General features: G+C 36.6%; 2 protein-coding genes across 2 annotated transcripts in view; one reads left to right on the top strand and one right to left on the bottom strand.

Annotated features, from left to right (window-relative positions):
- Window positions 1–244: 244 nt before the first annotated feature.
- LOC137397612 (syntaxin-5-like) lies at window positions 245–26,789 on the bottom strand. The gene is made up of 9 exons (XM_068083906.1): window positions 26,709–26,789; window positions 21,971–22,208; window positions 18,009–18,076; window positions 15,770–15,825; window positions 9,844–10,031; window positions 7,742–7,868; window positions 5,321–5,448; window positions 1,197–1,318; window positions 245–452 (listed from the first exon to the last, which is right to left on the bottom strand). Exons 2-9 carry the CDS (start codon window positions 22,148–22,150, stop codon window positions 293–295), a joined length of 1,029 nt encoding a protein of 342 aa, XP_067940007.1. The 5' UTR covers window positions 22,151–22,208; window positions 26,709–26,789; the 3' UTR covers window positions 245–292.
- Window positions 23,437–26,789, top strand: part of LOC137397289 (protein bark beetle-like) — a 163,939-nt gene continuing 160,586 nt past the window's right edge. Inside the window, 1 exon segment of the mRNA XM_068083579.1 lies at window positions 23,437–23,468. Within this exon segment, the coding sequence (XP_067939680.1) occupies window positions 23,437–23,468 (32 nt within the window).

The raw sequence follows: 26,789 nt of genomic DNA, 5'->3' as shown, positions 1-26,789 counted from the left end.
CAGTTGCACAGTCAGATCTGACCAATTACAAGTCCCTCAAATGTGATGAACAGTTGTAAAGTGAAATATTATCCATTACAAGTCCCTCAGATGTGATAAGCAGTTGTACAGTCGGATATTATTAATTACAAGTCTCTCAGATGAGATGAACTGTTGTACAGTCAGGTGATCCGTGACAAAATTTACACTTGACCATTTTAAAAGCAAGGTGATGAAACAACTAAGTAATACCAAACAGAAATCATTTCAATTAACTATTTTATTTTATATAAAAATAAAACTCTAAAATAACTTATGCAAGAAAAACAACAAAAATAATAAAAAATAGGATAAGAACACCAAATATTTTCACCATAAGCCACCTATTACTGGTCACCGACTGGAAGTATTGAAGGATCTGTGAGTGTGCAGCCTCGACATTCAAATGAGCATCTTCTACGTTCGCGTCAATCCTAAAACATCGACACAAATTTTCCTTGAAATGCACTCAATCAAAAAGTACTCTACATGGAAGTTGCGCTGTCACCTATCCTTCCACTCTGACACTACCACAGGGTCGGTGGTACCTTTTGCTACATCGCCACTTGAACATTAATTCTTACCATTTTATGCAGTGACATTTTGTTTGATTGGATAACAAATACAACATGCGCTACAAAAATATTTCTTTAATATCTTTCTGTAATCACAGCTATTCATCAGCTCTGATTCATGTTGTTATATTTATACACCTCTAATATGAGAACTGTGATTAAAATGGGTATATATAGTATACATTTAGAACAGCGCTTTTCAATTAGGGGTGCAAGAATCAATGATGAAGACAAAAAAAAGGGCACCTGCCATATGAGTTAAAATTTTTTTCACAACTAGTCGACCTATCAGCAAGTAAGCAAGTACACATAATGAAACACCCCAACAATCTGTGGTAACATATACCTAAAGATCAAATGCTTTCACATAAGGCTAAAAGTAAGATAGCCACACAAAGGTTGAAAACAAACAGCATCACTGAAATCTAAAGAACAAATGTCATACATAGACATCAAAAAGCCCCCACATAAACTTGAATAGCAAACTATCATACATATACATCAAAAAGCCCACACACGAACTTCAATAGCAAACTGCGTCACAGACCAATAGACTAAAGAGCCGCGTAGACCTAAAAGGAATGTTGTGAAACATAAACTAACCTCTGCACCATTTCCTCCTGCTCCTTGACCATGTGCGCGAGCTTGCTGAATATTCCACCAAGCTCTACTATCGTACTCTCTATATTCTTCATCGTGTCTGCACGACTTTGTATATATGTATCCTAGAAAGAGTATGATTTTGATAGGCAACCACAAACAGCTTATATCAGGAATGTGATATGGAGGACATCTACATACATTTGAATATTGGCACAAGTATGATACACGAAATAGCCTTACGGACCACATTGAATCCATTAGCGGACTACGCTTATAAACTATGCATTATGGGAATGTAAAGCCATTGGTTTTAAACTTGCTACTAAACAGAGCTGTCTCCTGGCAAAATAGCTCTATAGACAGGTTTAGACATTCATTCAGCTAATCAGACTTTACCACACGCTTTTGAACTATACAATGTGTAAAACCTATATACACAGATGTATAGAAGTCATATACACAGATGTATTGAAGTCATAGACACATATGTATTGAAGTCATAGACACATATGTATAGAAGTCATATACACAGATGTATAGAAGCCATAGACACAGATGTATAGAAGTCATATAGACAGATGTATAGAGGTCATATACACAGATGTATTGAAGTCATATACACAGATGTATAGAAGTCATATACACAAATGTATAGAAGTCAAATACAAAGATGTATAGAAGTCATATACACAGATGTATAGAAGTCATAGACACAAATGTATAGAAGTCATAGACACAAATGTATATAACTCAGATATCTACTATATAAACGGCAATCGTTGTCTGTCTGTCCGCCTTATAGAGTACAGTACTTTTCGGACTATTAGCCACTACTAGGTATCTAGGGCGCATTAACGGGAATCTCCGGTTAGTACACGCCTCTATACATAACCTATTCATCATTTTTACACAAAATCACGTCATCTTTACGGTGCCAACGACACTGGTTCGTTTGAAACAGCAAAGTTGCTGCCGTGTTAAAAAGCACCGTCCTGAGTTCTGCGGCCTATACAAAGTTGCCTATACAGCTATGCAAATGTACTAATCATTAAATTAAATAAATTAATGAATAGTAATTTACATGCGATTAATATTTACTGCTAACGTGTACCGAAAAGGTCACGCAAACGTTGGTTTCCTGCGGTCACTGGGAAAAACGCAGTTCACACCTACTAAATTTCTACATAAAAAAGGTAAGTACTTCTTATTCAATGTTGTTTTGTCTATGAATTGCAACATTTCCACTAAATAACCCTTTCACTTGCGTCCATGTACAAATTTAGCTATCGGCCTACTGCAAGCCATTTTGCCGATATTGCCTAATATGTATACAATATTTCTTCAATTTCAAACTCCATCTAAAACGTTTGTTTTGGTTATATATTTCATTTTGCCAACATGTTAACAAGCACTGCTATACAAAAAATTCGTTGTATCTATACTTTGTGCATTGATAAAGCGATGTGAAGCTACAAAGCAAAACGATCCTCTACAATGTTCCTTATTTTTACAAAAACCATTACTTTCATCGCCATCAGAGTCAGTGCTGATATTGCTATTTTAATAATCTGTGTAATCACAAAAATCTGAATCGGGTATAATGTCATCAACATAAGTAGTTATTTGTTTTCTAATTCGGACGCCTTTGATGAACTTACACAAAAATGTTCATTTTTAAGTTGGAAATCCCCAAACAAAGATTAAAATACTAAACTTTAGGCTAATTTTATAGAGAAATCTTAGGACAACACTGTCACTACCATAAAAGTCCTAATGATCGTTGGTTATGTTATCAACGAATAATAAAATTCAGTTACTAGCAATTGCTGGAAAAGTCACAAGAATGTGTCTACGGCGGTCGACCATAGAAAACGCATAAATGAATCTATTTCGGTGAAAGGGTTTAAAACGTTTCATTTGCCACTGTTTGTGATAGTAAACATATTCATTTCCTTCTGAGTTACTTTTGCTTTTTTTCAAGCTACGAGTACTACAGAACTACAAGTACTACAGAACTTGCACGAGTACTCCGAGGGTTGCGATAGGCGATGGTGAAAAGAAAGAGAGCAGCTGGTATCGACTGACTGTCACCCTGCTTTAGCCATGACCAGCTGAACGTCGCCTGCTAAAAAATAGGCACAAGCCGAAAACTGTTTGTTCATACACCCGACAGAAAAACAAAAGATGTTGTCTATCCGCAAGTGTTACGTTGAACTAACATTGTGTTATTGTTATGTCATGTTATGTTCTTCATGTTCTGCTATACCACATGCAGCATTTTCTAACATATTTTTCAGTATATATATATTTTCATGCATTCGTTATCCTTAGTGTATCTCATAAAAAGGTGTATCATGTTGGCGTTATGTTTTTATTGTTGTAAGGTGCTATTGCTGTATCTGCCTTGACATCATACTGTCTGTGCTGTAATACATATAAATTTTATCGACACAACCTCATTACTGTTTGTATATACCATGTCAAAACACAGACTATAGACTAACTGGTGAGCCATGATTAGTGTTTTAAGCATGTAGTCTCCATTCAATAAATGCTGGCGATAGCAAAATATTTTGTATAATTTTTAAGAAGATGCAAAACTTTTCAATACTGCCAGTTTGAAAAAATTCAATTTGTCGAGCAATGTCAATTTCATTATCAGTTCTCTGTACACAAATAGGGCAATGCCGCTTTGAGTGGTTTGAGACTGATGCATTGTAGACTAGCTGTAAAACGTATTGCAGATTTCCATTGTTTTCCCAACATTGTTGACATATATGACTGCATATGTGTATGCATAGTGTGATCGAAGCAAAAAATTTCAGTAGACTGCATATTTGGAGTTGTTTTACAGTATGAAAGACAACTCTCAATAAACCTCTTGCTGTACATGAATCTGTTCCCATGGACGGGTAATGCAGCTAGAGGTTTGGGGACGTGGCGTCACTCGGGGATGCGCGGGAGACCTTTTTCGCCCCGAGCGCAGCGAGAGTATCCAGGTGCGGCTTTTTGGATGAATGAGTTGGCAAGTGCGAGGCGATTGATTGCGAAGCGATTGGTTGCGAGTGCGAGGCGATTGGTTGTGAGTGTGAGGCGATTGGTTGCGAGTGCGAGGCGATTGGTTGCGAGTGCGAGGCGATTGGTTGCGAGCGCGAGGCGATTGGTTGCGAGTGCGAGGCGATCGCAAAGCGAGTGCGAGGCAATTGATTGCGAGGCGATTGATTGCGAGGTGGGCCGATTGATTGCGAGGTGAGTATAATAATGGCATGCTTCTGTCATGTAGTGACAATGCTTAGTAGTGTTCTCTAGTAAAGAAACATACCGCCAGGACTAGGTTTTTAGAAGCTACCTTGGGTGGTCCCAACACTTATCAAGGGCTTCTTCTGGAACTGTCAGATTAACCTGAAGGAATACATTTTGCAACGCCTCCAGTCTGACAGAGCCAGGTAGCCATTTCACTTGTCCAATGTGCGAAGGACAGAGTGTGGATCTTTAACGTGCCCACGTTGTCAGTGTGGTACATGGGGCCTCCAAGTTAAGGTCTAGATCCGAAAGACCCAGCAATTTAGGGTTGAAAGCTTGCTGAGAGCTTTTTGTCAGATTGGCATTATAAAGGGCTCGAACCACCAAACCCATGGTTGACAATCAAAGATGATACCACTAAACCACCCTGACACCCTCGAGGCGAGTGCAAGAGCACGATTGTCAACTGCGAGGCGAGACTGCGAGGCAAGTAAAGACTGGTCAGCCAAGGCGGGGGCTCGGCGGCAGAAGTGCGCGATCGTCAACTGCAAATATAGACGGGTATGGACGGACGCATGAATCTTGAATATTTACGAGATTTTACACGCATCTAGCTGTAAAAAACATTGCAGATTTCCGTTATTTTCCTCAACATTATTGACATGTAGTATGTGTATGCATATTCAGGGCAATAATTTCAGTAAACAATTTACATAATAATACATCAGGGCAACAATTTCAGTAGACTGCATATTTGGAATTGTTATACAGTATGAAAGACAACTCTCAATAAACCTTATGCTGTGCGTCAATCTGTTCCTGTAAGCGGGTAATGCAGCTAGTAAACATATAAAACTCAAGACACGGATGTATAGACACACCTGGTCCTCTATGAGCTGCAGCTGGTCTTGCTGAAAATGAGCCCCTGCACCACCAATGTCTATGCTAACATCACTGCTTCCCCTCGCATTCATCTCGTCCTGCCAAAGAACAGAAACTGCCCCTCTTTCTACAAATAATTAAGGATTTCACGCCATTTTTCGTCCCTAAACATATAACATTTCTCTGTGTAGGTAAAGTTCATACATAACAACTGCGCAAAAGACATCACAATACAGCACAGGCATGTATATAGGCTAGTGTTGGGCCGGTATTTAATTTAGTGCCGGATCGGATATCCTTGCTCTTTTTATCGGTTTTCCCGGTATCGGTATTTACCATCTTCGGTATCCTTTGCCAACTAAGAAAGTTCGGTATTGTCGGTATTATTGTTCGGTATGTGGTTATCAGTGTGTGTCTTTAAATGGTTCAAAGTTTAATGGTTTAAACTTTAAACCATAACTGTCTCGAACAACTTTTATCGTAGTGCAAAAACTAGCCTGTGCAAAAAACATTCTTTAGTCAGCACTATATTGTTACGGCAAGGAGACTCCTTGTTTTAGCAAGCCAAAAACGAAAAGAAAGACGGAAATATAAGTTTCATGATAGATGTTTTTATTGTTTATTCTATTTAAAATATAGTTATTGATACAAATGCTATGTATAATAGAGAACAAATAGATAATGGCAAGGGACTCTCTTTGTTAAATATACTGAAACAGTTTACATAAATCTTACTATCCCATATTGTAATCAGGTAATGTATTCACATAATTCTACTGAGTCCAATTAGAGTCCAGTCCTGTTAGAGTCTTTATATATCCTCCCATCGCGTGGAAATTTTTGTTGAATTTGTTCGTCAACGCACGCTGAGATTAGCATGTTCGTCAACGAAGCGTTTTAAAATCTATCCGAGTATCCGTATAACCATTTACTAATAGGCTTTTACGGATAAATACCGATCATATCAAACCGGCCGCGGATAACTAGCTGTCAACGAAAATGATTGGTTTCCTCAGATACCGAGAACCCCTCGGTAAGAGCGGATAACCCAATACCGGCCCAACACTAATATAGGCAAGGTTATGTGATTAAAATTTATTACAATTGTAAAGAAACCTGTTATAAAATCCATTATGAAAATTATTTGATAAACCCTAAGACACTTTTATTTCGCTAGTATTTAGTTTCGTGAGTAGCACACAGAGTAAAATTTCGCTGCAACTTAATTTCGCAGCTCTGATGAGTGCGAAAATATAGTGATGTAAAAATAAATGCAGTGGAAAAAGCAGATTACATTCCTCAGGTCCAGTTCACTAACAAGAAAAAAATTCGATTTTTTCTTATTCTTCTTAAAAGCTTCACAACCAAAACTTTATAACCCTTTCGCTGTCATAAACGAATTTATGCGTTTTCTAGGGCCACTGCCATAAACGTATTTTTGGACTTTCTCAGCAATTGCGTGGTAACCTGATTTTATTATTCGTTGACCACATAACCCACGGTCTTTAAGAGTTTTATGAAATTGACTGTGTCGTCCGAAGATTTCTTTATAAAATCAGCCTAAACAACGAAGCAATTTTAAACTTTTGTTTGAGAATTTATAATCTAAAAACAAACATTTTTCTGTGAGTTCATTAACTACCGCGCGCGAGTCATAAAACAGGTGATTAGTTGTTGATGACATTATAGCCTATTATGATTTAGATTTACGTGATTATACAAATAATTAAAGTAGCAGCACTGTCTCTGACAGTGGTGAAAGTAATAGTTTTGTAAGAGTAAGGAACATTGTGGAGGATCGTTTTAGCTTCGGATCGATTGAAGCTTCACATAGCTTTATCATCGCGCACAAGTATAGATACATTGAATTTTTGCATAGCAATATTGGTTAAAATATTGGAAAAATAAAATACTGTATACATATCATGAAACAATATCGGCAATTTTGGTAAAATGGCTGGCACTAGGCTGATAGCGAATTTGTACATGGTTGGCAGTGAAAGAGATAATGTGATTGGACCTGATGAGGGTTGATATTGTTTTTGGTTGGTAATAAAATTCATTACAATAATTATTCTTCAATTTTATGACTTCATCTACCAGACTTTCATCCACATCAGTTACAAATTCGGTGACTAAACTGTTATCATCTTAATTTGCTTTGCCATGCTGCTCAGTCGGTATATTAGCTATAATGAGTTTACCAGAAATTTCCTATTGAGCCCAACCACAGACGAAAATTGCCTGCATTTCTAATATGACGATTTTATTGTGGATATCAATGAACAAAGCTATTTAACTTCGAGTTTTCGCTCGTTCGTTATGAAAGTTTAGTTTTACCCATGAAATTTTCGTGGGAGGATGACACCACGAAATACATAAGTGTCCTAGAGAAGTTATCAAAGCTTAACAAGGATTACCTGAGGGAGGTGAGGCGTGAAGTTGAGTGTCTGTAAACTGTTCCCTCCTCGACTTCTCGTGCTTCATATTCTGCGTTCTTTCTTCGAGTACAGTCTTGAAGTTATTAGACATGCTAGCGAGCTGTGACTAGAGAGATGAGATACAGAGAGCATGTTATTGGCTTAGATCCTACGAATAGTCTAATAGTTCAGGGAACAGTCGACTCACCCGACCAACAGGGTCATATGATGCTCATACATGTTGAACAAATGTTGCTATCACTAGAGCAGGGTGTGCACTCCATAGGACCATAGGCTGCATTTACTCATGTGAGAGTATTAATATATAGACCATAGGCTGCATTTACTCATGTGAGAGTATTAATATATAAATAATAGGCTACATTTACTCATGTGAGAGTATTAATATATAGACCATAGGCTGCATTTACTCATGTGAGAGTATTAATATATAGACCATAGGCTGCATTTACTCATGTGAGAGTGTTCATATATAGACCATAGGCTACATTTACTCATGTGAGAGTATTAATATATAGACCATAGGCTGCATTTACTCATGTGAGAATATTAATATATAGACCATAAGCTGCATTTACTTATGTGAGAGTATTAATATATAGACCATAAGCTGCATTTACTCATGTGAGAGTAAAGGCGTGGTCACACGAGCACCGAACCGACGTAGGATCGGTTCGGAGGCTGGTTCGGTTCGTGGCACATGTCACACGGCCACCGAAGTAACTTCGCTTCCTAGATACCATACGTACAGAGACAGGACACGGTTTCATTAGTAGTTTTTATGTATTTGAGTTAAATATTTCTATTGTAAACAAAAAACTTTGAGGAACAATTATAAATTATAATTACACAACAGATTTATCAGAAGATCGTTCAGCTGCTCAAAATAAATCACTCGATACAAAGATTTTGCCAACCCTTCCCATCAACATAATTATATTTTTTTTATTAACATATGAATGTTTTTCTATGCTGAGTACATAACAAACAAAAACAGTCTTTATCATAGTACTGTGGTTTTACATAAATAAATCAGTCAACGATACTTCATCAGGATGAATATGACACATTACTTATATTCTACTCGAAATAAAATCACAATTCTCTTACATTTATGCAAAACTTAAGTGCAACATCTTACATTTATGCAACACAATCATAAGTCCGGGTGAACCTTGTCGTAAATTGCTTCATGTGGTTTATTTAACGAAATAAAAGTATCATCCCATTTCTTTTTTAACATTACTCAAGCGAACCTAAGTAGAAATGTGACGCGTGCTCGCGAGAATTCTAGAATTTTAACCAGCCAATAAGAGCAAGGGTTCGGCACAAAATTTCGAGCAGGACCGAAAAGGTTCGTTTCGGCCAGAAATGTCCTCGGCCGAACTTTTTAGAGCTGAAAGCAACGTCGTTTTGCGTCATTTAGTTCGGTTCGGCGCTCGTGTGACGACCCCTTAAATGCAGCCTATGGTCTATAGGAGGCCTAAATATTATATATTAATACTTTTACATGAGTACATGCAGTCTATGGTTTATATATCAACAATCTTACATGAGTACATGCAGCCTATGGTCTATATATCAACAATCTTACATGAGTACATGCAGCCTATGGTCTATATATCAACACTCTCACATAAGTAAACGCAGCCTATGGTCTATAGGAGGCCGAAATATTATATATTAATACTCTCACATAAGTACATGCAGCCTATGGTCTATATATCAACATTATTACACGATTACAGGCAGCATATGGTCTATATATTAATATTCTCACAGGCAAAAAACTATGACTGCAACAAGAACGCTGCAGTTTGCTGTCAACAATACCCAGCTATAATGTGATCAGTTACCAGATGAAATGTTATTGTAATGAAGACGTCACAAGAACCTTGGCAAATATTTGAAAATGAGTTGAAGCCTAATGCGAAATTTCTGTCTGTTCCATCAAATTACATCAGCCCTCAACCAGGTACCCCATAGCGAACTGATGTAACTTGTATGTAGAATGTATACAAATGAAGATTGTCACATCCTTCATTTTATAAGCAACATCTTAGGCAATCCACTAGGCCTACCTGCAATGACAACACGACGCTGTTAGAGTGAGATTGCTGGTGTTTGCCAGAAGTACCCCGTTGATCCCGAGCCAAATCCTGCAGCTGTGCTATCTGTCCATTTAGACTGTTGATGTCCTGTTTTATTATGTAGGTCAACTCCTGTATCTCGGCTTGCTTGTCGTCAAAAAGTGATTTTTTTCGGCAAACTGTAATAAGACAGCTATTAGTGAACTATTAGACAGCTACTAATATGACTGGTTATTATTATTATTAGCTACTATCTCTAGTGTTAAACAAAATGAACTGGTGCTGGATAAAAGCGAATAGGCCTACAAATCTCTAAACAGATTCGCTCATGTGCATTATAATTTACTAAATGATGATTACAAAACAGACTACGATATTTTATTTTAGAGTTGCTATATTTAAACGTTTGTTTTGCAATTATGTAAGTTTATTGGGTCTTACCCCAAATTAAGTATGTAATAGGAAATCCAAGAGAGGAAATTTACTATGAATTTTATTCTTCAATAGATGTTTTATATAACTGACAGTGACTAGAATCCGTCATTGAAACATTTGACATTCAATCTTTAACATTAAAACACAATTTTGACATTTAACCATATCAGGTGGATGAGAACGACTAGAAAAAATCTCATAGATTTTATACATGATAATACTTGGAGATACAAGCTTAATGCATTCCGGGACCAAGCTTATTTGTCGATTCACAAACCAATTTTTTCTATATGGGTCGCGATCTCAGAAACCATGGTAAAGTCACAAACCACGAAGTTGAGTTATCCGACTTTGAAGCTGCACTAACTGAATTTATAATACTAGTAATGATATTTGCAACACGTGCATCCAGACCAATCAGAGTGATTTTTCCAAATCTGAAGTCGGTTTAGCCAATAAAAATCTTCAACCATCGAAAAAACAACCTTAAAGCCGTCGCTATGCTAAACAGGAAGTACTAAAAATGGCGTCCGATAAAAGAAATCGACTCGTTTTTGCCGATTTTAAAAATAATTCTGACATTTTGGAGACTTTTAATGAGTACTTTGGTATTCCAACTGATGTCAAAAACAGTGAAAGTAAAAAGAATGATGATGATAATTTCTTAACAATTCTTATATTATTATAATATTTAATTATAAGAATAATTGTTCGATTTTATTACTATAAGATTTAATTACAAGAATTACTATACGAATTTACAAGATTGGAGTATTTAGTGTCTAATGGTGCTCAATATGTTACTGTTAATATTTGTTTAAGGTTTTGTTGGGGATACTATGGCTGTGCCCAAAATCGCAACACTGCCAAGCCGTTTTTAATATCCACGAAATTAAGAATAAGTAGGCTAATACATTTTCTGATAGATATACAGCTATTTCTATGATAGCCAGCTAAAATATGTTTAGATTTTTAAATTTAGCACAAACTTTTGTATGTAAATACAGAAATCTAGATAAATATCAAATCTTCTTGATATCGGTCGCTATGACGTTTTGAAATGTAAACAAAATTGTGCATTGGTTTTCGTTTCTCAAATTTTAACACCAGTTTATTCAGAACTATGTTTTCGCACTGATGGTGAACGTGCATTCGGTTTATTGACCATAAAATCTGCTGTAATTAAGCTAAAATCAAATTTTTTTTGCAAAATAACAGAAGTTTCTCCTTCTACTAGTGTAGATAACTCCAAATCCCACACCTCCGACTTGAAGATGTGGTTGCGTCAAAAAGTCGATTTAATGAAATCAAGATCAATAAAAGACTAAAACATGAGCTACAATTTGATGTCATTTTTGTCTTTGTAGACCAATCATGTCCAGAGATATATGCGTTTGAATGAGGCCATTTTTTACAAAGCTCACATTCCAGCGGGTGCTTCATTCGTGACATAACTAGTGATACATCTGAAAAGAGTCCACAAGCGATAAAAGTAAGGTGGCTTCATTAACCAATCATCAGCACGAAATTTTTATATAGGTTGTAATAAAATTAATGTTATCACTCGTAAAACGCGTTGTTCGTGATCTCAAATTTAAGGATTTTACTCTATTATTAAATCGCATGGACACTTTAATGAATTACTCGATCGACACGTTTTATTGACGAACAACAGAATTGCAAAAATTGCTGTAAAGTTACTGTGAAGGTGACTCCGAGTTTTCTGTGCATCAGGTGATTAAATTGCTACGGAGGAAGATAGGAGAATGGAGGTAAATTTATCTTTTACTTTGAGTCTCCTATAGATATATGTCATGATCACAGAAATCATGGTTAGGTCGGATTTATCAGATTCAGAGTTATCAAAAATAGCAGAAGGAGAAAGTTCTCACAGTAATTTTGCAAAAAAATTTGATTCTAGCTTAATTACAGCAGATTTTATGGCCAAAAAACTGAATGCACGTTTACCATTAGTGCGAAAACAAAGTTCCGAGAGAACTGGCGTTAAAGTTTGAGAAACGAAAACCAATGCACAGTTTTGTTTACATTTCAAAACGTCATAGCAACCAATATCAAGAAGTTGTGATATTTATCTAGATTACTGTATTTTTATCAAAAAGTTATGGTGAATTTAAAAATCTAAACAGATTTTAGCTGGTTGTCATAGAAATAACTGTATATTTATTAGAAAATGTATTACTTAATTTTGCAGATTTTAAAAACGGCTTGCCAGTATCGTGATATTGGGCACAGCCAAATCGTCAACAAAATCTTTAGAAAAATAACAACAGAAACATATTGCACACAATCAGTCGCTATATGCTTTGATCTTGTAAATTCAAATACTCATTCTTATAATTTAATCTTATAATATTCTTATAAAATCAAACAATTATTCTTACAATTAAATATTGTAATAATCTTGAAGAACCGTTAGAAAAATAGCATCGTAATTCCCTTTGCTTTCACTGCTTTTGACATCAGTTGGAATACTAAAGTACTCATATAAGTGTCAAAAATGTCAAAGTTATCTTTAAAATCGGCAAAAAGAAACGATTATATTTATCGGACGCCATTTTTCAGTACTTCCTGTTTAGCATAGCAACGGTTTTAAGAGGTTTTTTTCCGAGTGTTAAAGACTTCTACTGGCTAAACTGACTTCAGATTCTGAAAGATCACTCTTTGATTGGTCCAGATGCACATGTTACAAAAATCGTTACCAATATTATAAATTGAGTTAGTGCAACTTTAAAGTCAGATAACTCAACTTCGTGATTTGCGACTTAACCATGGTTTCTGTGACCGCGACCCATATACTGTTGAGTTTACATTCAGATTATATTTTCCTGTTTGATATTATAATGTAATTTCCTGCGCGTGCGAGATATGTATGTACAGTGAGTTCTTGATGGTTTCTTTTTAATCCATAGCATCTAGCAATACAATGGCTTAGATTGATGAATATACTAAAGGTAATATTTTTAGTACATGTACTAATTAATAAAATTATAACTTTTTGCTTTCCCTAATTATTGTTTTATAATTTTTTATCGTTTCACCGAGCTATATCTGCTTTAAATTTTCTGTGGCAGTTTTATCTAGTAGTAAATTAGATTTATAATTTGACTCTAGATGTTCATTTCTCACTTGTAGAAAGGGAAGAAAACCGATTGATCAATGTAAATCTTTAATTTCCAGAACCAAAGCTTCGAATCGTTGGCTTGGCGTACTTATGCTTTTGCTAAACATTTATTCATTTTTAAAAATTACACTCACAATCTATTTAACTCCCAATTTGAAAGCTTTCAATAGATACGCGTTAGAATGGCATATCTATGAATGACATATATTTATGCCATTTGTTTTACTGATTACCGGATATTTATGTGGTCCCACCAGCCGAAGCAGCTTTGTCAGTGTGGAAACTGCCATAAATGGGAACAAGAGACTTGAGTGTGTGCTGCATAAACCATGTTTTGTTTGAGTTTGCTGCAGTAGATGAATTTCTCTTATTGCATCAGCTGAAACTATGTGAGTGGCCACGACTTGATGGATGATTTTAATAAAAGCTTTATGCCAAGATGACAATTATTTCGCTATTAAAAATTATGCAATAAAATTATATTGTTAAAGATAATGCAAAACATGATTTGCAGAACATTGAATGCATCATAGCCCTGTTGACACCTGTGTGCAAATCCTTTCTGATGGATGAATTTATGAGGTGCAATCAGAGCTGAATGGACAGGCACTTTTGCATAGCTCGACCATTTGTTTAGTACTTGAATCAATTACTCAAATGTGACCAGTGAATTGTTTTTTACACATTTATACCAATAATGACTCGATAACGTTGACAGTCGACTATACAATGTACATGACTTAGGGATGAAGTTGGTTTCGCCACATACTCTTTTCAAAGACGCATTTATTGAAATACTTATTTTGTGCTTATTTTACTTACGGTAGTAAGAAACTAGTTTTCGGTGTGGGCAATGGTATACAGCCCCATCCCGAGGATAGACGACGGGCATATTGTGGACGGGGCTTTTGGAAGGCTGTATATCGTTAGTGTGGGTAACGAAGGAACTATGCCGATACATTGACCTAAAGCTTGGTTCCCATATCGATTGCGAGACTCCGGCGGTAACACGTGCAGCAAAACGCTTGCGGGCGCTAGGCGGCATCTGTTCACATAAAAGCCACATTGTTACAAATATCGTAAACATAATTGCGTAATCATATAAAATGGTCACTCGCCATGCCGTTCCTATAATGGTGACCTTTACCCGTACAGTGCATTTCGGGAAGGTTTTGCCTGCGGCCGTTTGCAAAATTTGAACAGTGCTAAACTATTGCAATGCCGCCGGCAACTACCGGCGGTACCCGACGCGAACGTTCCCATTTCACCGCTAATAGCCTACGGTGCTGTCGCCGGTGCATTGCGACGTATATGGGAACCAGGTTTTATTCTACATAGTCTGCTTGACAGAATTACCGTAGACCGGTAGAATTGGTAGTCGGTACTAAGATGTTTACACAGCATTAAGAAGAAGCTGATATGACAAGTTTTTAATATTCCTTGTTTGGGGCCTTGAGACATTGGCAATAATGTATCTGTAGCTGGATTTGAAATTTTATTTGAGCCAACACGAGCAAGTAGAAGATAAAATACATGCCAATAGAGCAGCGTAGGACTAGACTTTTATTGCAATAGCCGATGTGAATACAAAAGATGGAGGTAGGTTGTATCACGCGTTACATCATTTTGGGCAAGTCTGGGCATGTTTTTTGGCCTGAGCGTTTTTACCGCGATTAAATTTTTTTGATTTTAATCGTCAAATATCTTGACAATGAGATCGCCTAACACAACAAACCACATATCAACTGATAGACAAAGAAAAATACTTCCTTTTAAAATCAACTCAAATTTGACGCAACTAGATCTTTAACCATGGTTTCTGAGATCATGACCCATATAAATAACTAACTACAAATAGATCTGCTCTCACCCCTGGAAAAACCACTTACAACAAGATCGTCACTTTTAACCAGCCTTGTAAAATTCTTTTTCATCCAACGGAAAAGACTGAGCTTTGCTGTTTCTATTAACGGCATCTCACATACTCGGCCACCTGGCAGCCACATCGGGACCCATATCGTATGCTCGTATCTCAAATTTATCTCGTATCTCTAATTTATCTTGTCTCCAGGAAAAAAATCTTGCTTAGAATTTCCTTGTACCTCAAACTTTTCGAATGTTAAGAGACTCGTATCTCAAGGTATTATTGCATAGGATGATAAACACTAAATTCAAATGAATTGTGTAAAACAGACAGTAGCAAGCAACACATTTATGACACATCAACAAGCTTAGGAGATGAGTAAAGTATTTAATAATAAGCAACCTTTTATTGTATGTTACCAACCTGAGCAGATTATTAACGACAACCAGTTTTGTAAAAAACATCCATGTACTTACGCGCCGTGAGGGCATCGAGCTTGGTGAAGGTGTTGCCAAGGTCCTTACCAATGTGTCTGCAAGTAAAATGATCGAGATGAATAAGTGCTAACCAACTTGTAACAAGAGTTAGCATTTATAATAAGAACACATGAGCAAACGGCGAGAGCACTCTTGCTATTTCCTGGTTTAAATTGGTACAGAATCCATTGTCTGTATTTTTAAAACTGTGCCTGCTTGGTTCCATGAAAGCCTTTCGGGTGTATTTGAAGCCTTCAAAAAAGAATCTATTGAATCAACTTCTAGAACCCATTCCTGTTTGTAAATGCTTTAGTGATCCAAGAACAAATAATAGTTTAGTGCTAGTTTTGATATTAGCACTTCAAATTCTAATATGCTTCGATCAGAAGCATATCTTTGCATATCTTTTGTGGTATTTTCCCAATGATTAGACAAAGAATATTTTTTTGCATTTGAGCAAAAATCCTGCAATGAGTAAAGGTGCGTTTACACCAGGCCGATTTATCGGAGTTGCTTCCTCGCTGATGGAAATGGTTTGATGTAAAATGAAAAACGGTTATAAAAATAGCTTGGTCCCAGTCTCCAACATCAGATCGGTGAACAACAGACACATAGTGACACCAGATATACGGTGACACCAGATACACAGTGTCACCAGACACACAGTGACACCAGACACAGTAACGCCAGACACATAGTAACGCCAGACACATAGTGACACCAGACACATAGTAACACCGGACACATAGTGATACCGGAGACATAGTGGCACCGGACACATAGTAACACCGGACACATAGCGACACCGAACACATAGCGACACTGGACACATAGTAACACCGAACACATAGTAACACCGGACACATAGTAACACCGGGCACATAGTAACACCGGACACATAGTGACACCGGACACATAGTGACACCAAACACATAGTGACACCGGACACATAGTGACACCGGACACATAGTAACACCAGACACACAGTGACACCAGAAACATTGTGACACCGGACACATAATGGCAGCGGACACATAGTGACACCGGACACATAGTGGCACCGGACACAGTAACACCGGAGACATAGTAACACCGGACACATAGTAACACCGGACACATAGTGACACCGGACACACAGTGACACCAGACCCATAGTGACACTGGACACATAGTGGCACTGGACACATAGCGACACCGGACACATAGCGACACCGGACACATAGCGACACCGGACACATAGCGACACCGGACACACAGTAACACCAGACACGTAGTAACATCGGACACATAGTGACATCGGACACATAGTGACACCGGACACACAGTAACACCGGACACACAGTAACACCAGACACACAGTAACACCAGACACATAGTAACATCGGACACATAGTGACACCGGACACATAGTGACACCGGACACATAGCGACACCGGACACACAGTAACACCAGACACATAGTAACATCGGACACATAGTGACACCGGACACATATTGACACCGGACACATAGTGACATCGGACACATAGTGACACCGGACACATAGTAACATCGGACACATAGTGACATCGGACACATAGTAACACCGGACACATAATAACACCAGACACATAGTGACACCGGACACATAGTGACACCGGACACATAGTGACAGCAGACACTATGTTTGTCCAACTTTGATGGCCGTCATTGATGAAGTACAACAAGGACTTTACCATATCTCGGTAATAGCACCAGAAAAACAATGGTGGTATATAAATATGTTCTCCCAATGAATCAGTTAGAAATAGCTGTTTTTACACCAGGATGCTTAAAAATCACACTAACTAGTAATTACTATAATTATTAGGCATACATGTACATGACATATAGTAATGGAGTGACTTTTTTGTGTTCATGTTGATAAATAGTCCAAAGGCAATGGATAACGATATTGTATTTCATTGGCTAAAAGCGGTGAAACATTTTGTATGGTAGGAATTGGTTTGCTGTAGTCTTTGCAACAATATATTTCACATAAAAAAACGAACCAAAAAAACTATACATTCCAACTCTCAACTCTACCGCAGTGAACATAACTCTAATAAATCAGCCTGATGTAAACACAACTGTAATAAATCAGCTTGGTGTGAACATGCCTTTATAAACCAGAAAATGGTTTTAATTTTATGGTTTATAAAGGTGTGTTTACACCTGAAAACTGAACTTAAAAAAAAATTTCAACAAAAAATATCCTTACCTAGCAATTTTCATAAACTTTGAATTCTGATGTAAGGCAGCGCTCCGTGTGGTAATAGCTCCATTGCTCTGCAATATAACAGAAAAATGGCTAGCTGAGAATACAGTAAACATCTCACTAAACAAGTTCACAATATTTTAATTTTCCTATTAATTGTTTAAACATTAAAATAGCTTTTAGGAAAACAACTGAACTTCCATTACATAATAACAATCGAATATACATGAATATCGACTATAATCGATGTACATGTACCATAACAAACATAATAACATATTATAATGACAATCCATGAGCTAAGATATTGGCTTTTGATTCTGAATCTTGTGAGAATTTCGCACTATATTGAATTAATTCATGGTGAGTTTTAAATACACTGAATTGGTAAATTATGAAATTCAAATCATGGTTAACAAGTTGTGTGGTGTGTAACTGTATTAACATGCTGTTGCTTAAAGAACTGTATTAACATGCTGTTGCTTTAAGAACTGTATTAACATGCTGTTGCTTAAAGAACTGTATTAACATGCTATTGCTTAAAGAACTGTATTAACATGCTGTTGCTTAAAGAACTGTATTAACATGCTGTTGCTTTAAGAACTGTATTAACATGCTGTTGCTTAAAGAACTGTATTAACATGCTGTTGCTTAAAGAACTGTATTAACATGCTGTTGCTTAAAGAACTGTATTAATATGCTGTTGCTTTAAGAACTGTATTAACATGCTGTTGCTTAAAGAACTGTATTAACATGCTGTTGTTTTAAGAACTGTATTAACATGCTGTTGCTTAAAGAACTGTATTAACATGCTGTTGCTTAAAGAGCTGTATTAACATGCTGTTGCTGAAAGGCTCGCACATACTTTCGCTCAAATTGACGATTAGCTGTGGGATTGACCGCAGCGGTGTATCGCTATGACATCATTTTGCGATGAGTGGCAAAAGTAATCGTTGCTAGCAACGATGCGATGGATTTTCATCGCAAAATGAGACTGAATGAAACATCGCAAATGAAAATGCGATGGACTTTCAACATGCTGAAGTTTAACACCGATGATCGCAACCATACTTGCCAAGTAGTTGAGAAAAACAAGCGTGAGAGTGACGGCAAATGTAGTAGTCGAATCTGAAGCCTAGCTTTCTTTGTGAAGTATTTTTTCTTCATTGGTACCTACATAGAAGGCCCTTCCACGATTTTTTTTAATGCTCAGGTACTCTACTATCAATTTGAGGCCATGGTCATTTGCCAACGATATGTCACAGCTCTGTGTATATTCTTTGTTTATTGATGAAAAACTGCAGAGCAAATCGTTAGACATCAATGTTGGTAAATCTAAATAGCCAAGGTTTTATGGCAAACATACGGCTTAATAGCGTTCTGTTTTATCGTTGCTAACTTTGCGTGATGATGAGGGCTCGCAACTAGTAAACAAAGGGAAAACGGCAAGTAAAAAAATTAAACCACTACTTTTATTTAAAAAGCTGGAGGAAAACGGGAGATTTTGTGCAAAAGGGAAACTGACTTAAAAAACTGGAGGGTCCCGGCCAGATTGGGAGACTTTGCAAGTATGATCGCAACTATTAGCTTTTTGATTGGCTGTTTGTTGACAGCATCTGATCCAATTTAAACAGGTATGAAGGTTGGTATCAATTCATACTCGCAAGCATGGCGAAGAACTACACTCGTCATGAATTGCATAATCAGATAACTAACAGATAACAAAAAGACCAGATATCAACAATGCAATTTCAACAATTTCAATCATTGGTGACAACGTAAAAATAGCTAATTGTTGTAGTCCATCGAACAGCTAAACGTTGACTTGAGCAATAGTGTTTAAGGGCCTTAAAGGTTGACTTGCAACAAAATTCACATTACAGTTATTTGGTATCAAAATATTCGCCATGTCTTACTCTGCTGTGTTGTAGGTGCGAAATATGATGTGGAAACGTGATTACAAGCTCTTAAAAGCTAAAAAATGAAAAGTTACTTGCAGCCATCACGAAAACGCCGCAGATTGGGATCCCTTTCCAAAATGACGCAAATAGAACATAGTTGAACAAGGTGGCTTCTGTTTACACTTTCATGCAACCACATTCGTTGAAATATTTTCACAAATATACTTCACGCATTCAATAAAACCATGTCTATTGCCTTTACGCGTCCGTTTCATCATCATTGTAATGCTGTCACTTTGAGCACTGATATCTCAGAACCTACCGTAAAAATTCCTTTAAATTTTTAACCCTTATTCGAAGGAGTGCATATCATCCTCTGATAAACATGAGGAGTCTGTTGGTCACTTGTGAAAAATGCTGCAGAAATTGTTCGCGCCATTTGGCAGGAAGTATGGGTCACATGATCAGATTATGACTAGATGATTACTACAAGCCGAAACAAAAGTAAAGTAGCGAGCATCTACATGTAATACAGGCTTTCTGGTAGAACCCGAAGTGTTTGTCATAAACTAGTGCTACGAGATGTTTTATATTGAGCCTTTTATTTCACGTAATAACATACCGTGTCAAAATGATAACCACAATTTTTGAGTACGCCATTGAAATAAAGAGATTTCAAACAACAGCGATTTCGTGATGGCGGCGATTAACTATCCATTTTTAAGCTTTCAATCACATTTCCATATCTTTTGCACCTACAACACAGCAGAGTAAGACATGGTGAACCTTTTGATACCAAATAGCTGTAATGTGAATTTTGTTGCGAGTCAACCTTTAAATATCAATTTGTGCAACAAATAAGAGAGCAAGAACAGTGCTCAAGAAGCAGAAGACAACCGCAAAAACTACTATGTAAATCTATAACTGCATTTGAAATCTAATGCTTAGATATTTTAATGGCCGTGTTTAAAATACAGGTCAAGTTCTATATACAGCAGGTGCTCCTACAATGTAAATAATCCGTTCCAGGAACATTTATGTTATAGGGATTTTAAGTTATACGAAAAGTGAAATACATATAAATGGCCTAATCCGTTCCAAGATCTTTCCAAACTCACCACTTTGGGCGCACAAAAAGGAAAAACTTGAATTTTTTAATTTGTGGGCTGCACCGTAACTGCAGCATTATTAGTTTGCACAGCCAACTTTTCTCCTTTTTATGGTCAATTTCACTGGTTTTTTAGACCATGGTTGCGGTAATTCTACAATAAGCTGATGGGGATGCACATCTTCGACGTTCATTTACAATGATTTGCTTATTTATCTAAAACTAACAACAAATATTTCATACGCCTACAAAACAAAATAATATTGTTATTATAAAAAGCGGTACTACCTGTTGTAGTCTATCTGTAGCCACTTTCCAGGGGTCAAGGTTAGGATCAGAGAGAACTTTCAACGATACTCCAACTGGTGACATTAAGATTGGTAGACCGACGCTGTAACGCCTGCACCAATCGATCACCTTTGTATTTATGAACAGTTGCGCATGTACCCTATTCTATGTGTTGTTGACACATCTGACGATATATCATGACGAACTAGATTGTTGCGAAAGATTGTTGTATACGGATATACACTAATATGTAGGTATAATGCTATATGCACGTTGTTTTTCTTTTGCTAGTGTGGCGAGATAGATTAACGTTCAAATCGAATTTGAGAACTCGCCTGACTTGGCACTTTAGATTATATGGAATTCTTACATAATAGGAAGCTAAAACTTCACACAAGTTTTTTATGTTATCTGGAATTTACGTTATACGAGGTATACACTATAGGAGCATCTACTGTACTGAGATCTGATTCCTGTGATGAAACTAGCGCAAATTGAATAACATTTTACGATAAAATGCATGTTTTTTTATTCGCTGACAGCTCAAAATCTGTCTGTATTCCTAAATAACTATTACAGATAATGACATAATACAAAGAAAAAATGTGATAAAAATAAGAACTCTACGAGTATTATTATTATAAGGATTATGGAGCATTATATGGTACCTGAGGAGAGTGGAGACTGTGAACAACTGACATAAATTCTGATGTTCTGTCTCGACCTGACATCTTGTTAGGAAGGGCAGTAAGTGGAGTTGGGGAACTGCTGCGACTGTTGCTCTCAATTATAACAGGTGCTGACAATCCACTGGATCCGGTGAAGCGGTTCCTGGCACCACTACTCATTCCAGCTCGCTACCGACAAAGACCACCGCAGGAGAGCTTGTCGTTCTATTGTTGGCTTCTGCAGAAAGTACTGTTTTGCATCAGGGTTGGCATCAGTATTTCCCATGGTGGTTATTACCGCCAGTTTATAGGTACCAGTTTTTACCGCCCAGGAAAAATTCATTTTTGTTTAAAAATGGGAAAAAGCGGGAAAAAACTAAAAAATCTTTTTTTTGACAAGCTGATTAATGCTTAAGCAAAGAATAACAATACACTTATAGCATTAGCTGTTATAGAGCTTCTTAATGTCTCGTCAACAGTAAACAGGCTAAGAAAGCAGATAATCTTTATAATTGGTTTGTTTACTAAATATTGAATGAAAAGATCAGATTACAAGATAATATTCGTTTATTTACATATATAATAAATACTAATATTGAATAAAAAGCCAAATTGATACGTGTGAAACATGGCAGCAAGCATAATACAACAATTAGAAAATAATTGCAAAACGAAAACAAACGAAGATAATGCCAAGTAGTCGAGACCGGTGAATTGAACAAACAGATTAGAGTACGTATTGAGAATCGATTGTCTAATAAAAGTTAATCCTTGTCTTCGGCCAAATCATACTCTAAAAAGATTGTTTTTAGATTTAGTAGCAAGCTAACGGTTTGGACGCTTTCTCCATTCCAAGCCTGTTGCACAGCTTGGTCAGCACAAAAGAAAAAGTGCTAAACGCTCTATTTATAGCAGCTCAAGATGCGGGCAATATAGAAAACGGTTTTCCCAACTCACCTAACACACGCAAAGATTCGTGTTTAGACTTTCGAATCATGCTATTCCACCACACAAGTGGCAACAAGCTCTTACGCTTATGTTCATCAATTAATGTTTCTACGAATGGGGCTGCATGGATGGTAAACATGAATAGCGTAGGTACAGAGTTTGGTACTTTCGCTCTCAAATAATTCTCTGCCACTTCTTCCTGGCTTTGTTCCAGATCAGGACCAAAGTATCGCGGGTCTAGCAGGTTTGCTAAAAAGTGAGCTGGCATGACAGCATCAGCAAAAAGTGATTGCACTGATTTTTTCTTCCTTGCGTCACGTGGTCTGAGCTGTTAGTTTTTCAGAATGGTGAACCATAATTGACATTCGATTGCAGTTGTCAGATTGGCACCTGTCCGAAGCAAAACTAATTGGCTCGAGAAGGGCAACCATATCTTTTGCTTGCTGATACAGATTTCGATTGTTCACCAAGCGGTTATTCTTTTTTCCACATTATCATCTCCATTGCACACTGTCGACATGAATGGCCGGTTACGAATGTACGTTTTGAGGTATGTGCTTTGACTATTCCATCGTGCTTTACACGGCAGCTGCGGTTTTATAGTACCTACTTGCTGACTCAACAAAACATTTGGTGTATGGTGATTTCTAAAGAACTCTTGGATTTTGACGACGTTAGCTATGATTGCTGAAACTGTTTGGTCTTGATCAAACATATTTAAATAGTGGCTAGAACAGCCATACATAATGATACCATTGTCCTTTTTTAAGTTGTTCCTAATTACTTTCATTTTGCTTTCATTGTCAGTAGCCACTGCTACCACATTGGCGGAGTAATTCTTTTCCAGGTTGACGATGGTGTCATTTGCAAATTGAGTGCAGAATTTTGCAGTTTTAATGTTGCTGTCAGTGTCTATGCTTGAAATAAAATGAGACTTCTCACCATCATGAACAGCAGTAGCAATGACTGGAAAGTTGTGAATATCACTCCACCCGTCTTGAAAAAGGGTTACCTCTTTTCCTGACAAACGGCTTTTAATATTATTGTCAACTTGCTTGTGTGCAGTGTCGAGCAGCGAGCTTGCCAAAGCTTTTCTAGATGGCGCCTCGTATTCAGGTCAAAGGTTTTCGATCATGTTTTTCCACAAAGGATTTTCTGCTTGAGAAAATGGCAGATTGCACCCATAGAACACTTTTGCAACGAGCTTGTCCAATTCAGTCGCTTTTCCTTCATTGGTTTTAACAACATAAGCATTAACTGATGTTTGCTGCATCGGTTTATAGCTCCCAACGCAAATAATATCCTCCAGCTCATCAGTAGAAGTCTAAATGATAAAGTAATATAATTAGCGAAATCAGACAAATTATTATTAGCTGTATTACTGGACTATTAGATAAAAACGAAAACAAGTTTACAATGCAAAGTGTATTGTTGGGAATTAATGGAACTTCGATGCACAACTTTGTAACAAAATTGATGCAACAAAAGCTGGCTGTTAACGATTGCACTAAAATATTCAAAAATAATTTTTGTAAAAAATGATAATTTTTAAAAATTGCACACACGGCGCAGTTCACATTAAACTTTGTAAGAACCGCTTGGACTCAAAACTTATGGCTTTAAAAATTACAATTATGAGAGCAGAGAAGCATTTTATTACTAACCACCTTAACAGGTTTATATATGTACAAATGACACTGTTAAACTTTTCCTTTTAATTATAATTGACCAAACAAAACATAACATTAGGAAAAAAACTTACCTATGTGTTTTTGTTGGAAGGTTCAATTGCAGCAGTGGAGCTTGCTCCATCTCTAGTCTTATGCTTTTTAATATGGCTGAGCAGCCTATCTGACTTAGCACTAACCTTATCACCGCATATCTTACACTTAGCTCCACAGGCTTTGTTATTCTCATAAAGTTTTTCAGAATCGCACCATATAGGATCTACAGGACGCCCTCCTGACATACTGACTAATAAAATTTTTAGTAGCTATCGACACAAGTTTGGTCTATATGATGAGGAATCAATTACATCGGTCTTATATTAACATGCAAACGCACTGCACTCCAAGACCCAAACTCTCATCTACATGCACTTTTATAGAGATTTACCCACTGATTGTTAAATAACTGGGCATCACTTATCTCAACTCTACTCACTTGCCTTTTATACCAAGAATAATAAAACCAAAATTGCTCCGGACTGTCTGAAAGTTTCACTATTTCCAATTAAGAGATTATAAGTTTACCACTCCGATGTCCGAAAAAATTGAAACAAGTTAAATAAACCGAGATTTATTGAGTAGAGGAATTTGATAAATACCCATTCTCTTCAATGACAAATAGCCAATACTCGTCAAAACAGTTCTATTATTGGACTGCATAAGGCTCAGTGTTATTTAACGTTGGCCCGTATCTTTGGAGTTGATTTTTTCCAATTTTCCCACTTTTAAACACTATTTTATTTCCATTGCTATTGAATGATATAAATATGGAGCTACACAACTAATTGTATAGTCGAATTCTCAATTCTTATCCAATTTATCATTGTTTAGCAAAATATCTGGATAAAAAATTTTGGCGTAATAATATTTCCTAGTTGTTCCCGGTTTTCAGCTTTTCACCAGTTTTTCCCACTGCTCTGGGAAAAACGCCAACCCTGTTTTGCATAGAAAGGAAAGAAAATTATTTACCTCTAAGGTGTCAGTGATTTTATTTCTGTTAATATATCCCAGTAAAGGGTAAAAGCAAATCAAAAGGTTAAAACAATACAAGGAATGCAGAACTGCATGAAGATTGCTCTTTTGATAACTGCCCCATACAGAAATTGTTGTTAGTGCAATTTGTATACTTATGTATAACAATAATTAAAAATCAACCTTCTAAAATTTTTATTAGAATATTCCTGAATAGTAAATACTGTAGTTATGGTGTCTGGGTAATATAGATAGGATTACACAACTACAATAACATCAGATGTAACCCATGATGCGCTCATGGAACATTATGTGCTAGATAAAAGAAACATCAGTTACTACTAATGATGGCATACATATGTGTTGATTATCGAAGGATAACAAATAGTCAGTCTGAACAAGTCTGATTGTACCTATGCAAAGTGGTTGACTTATTTTATGGTTTACCTGGTTAGCCTGTAAATTATGAACAACAACAAGCATATATCAGCATTTACATCATATCTCAAAAACAAATCATAATGGGAAAAAAGCACAGATCCCTAAAGCACGCTCAATAGAGTTCCATCACAAGCACATTCCTGTCTATGGACAACCATTGCATTCTGTTAGCAAATTTGAATTTTACCTAACCTCAATAATAGGGTTAAATGGAGTATCATTTGGATGGCATAAAAGATTCAGGATTTTTAGATTTATGGCGTATCTTTTTACAATTTTCAAGCCATAAAAAGTATACAACAATTTTGTCTCACTAAACCTAAATTCTGAAACTATCGACGACACACTTGTTCAGGGTAGATACATGTATTCTGCTGCTATTTATTGCAGCTTTAGGAAGATAAAACTAATCCTTAAGTAAATAAAAATCCAAACACAGAGCTTATTTTGTATTATAATTCATTTTGTAAACGTCATCAATTTAAAGTAGGAATCCAGACGTCGCACCATTGCTACTATTTAATCAAAAACCTGTGAAAAGTTTTTCGTGTGTTGCTTTTAATAAACAATCCTCAGCCCAATATATCTAGAAGCATTAAACATAGAACAGAAACAACAATTAACAAAACAGCCAACAGTTCTTTTCACACCTAATCTATTGCGAAACATAGGTAAGCCGAGTTGAGAATATTGTCTACTATCATAACAAAATCTGCCATGTTTCAACCGGA

This window comes from Watersipora subatra, chromosome 5 (assembly GCF_963576615.1).
Source record: "Watersipora subatra chromosome 5, tzWatSuba1.1, whole genome shotgun sequence".
NCBI classification, from domain to species: domain Eukaryota; kingdom Metazoa; phylum Bryozoa; class Gymnolaemata; order Cheilostomatida; family Watersiporidae; genus Watersipora; species Watersipora subatra.
This window is presented reverse-complemented; position numbering and strand designations above follow the sequence as displayed.

Coding starts and splice junctions, on each gene's coding strand:
- LOC137397612 (XM_068083906.1), bottom strand. CDS start 22,150: ATGAGTAGTGGTGCCAGGAACCGCTTCACCGGATCCAGTGGATTGTCA. Junction 10,032..15,769: donor GCTCGATGCCCTCACGGCGC/GTAAGTACATGG, acceptor GTCTTATTACAG/TTTGCCGAAAAAAATCACTT. Junction 7,869..9,843: donor GCGTCGTGTTGTCATTGCAG/GTAGGCCTAGTG, acceptor TCATCTCTCTAG/TCACAGCTCGCTAGCATGTC.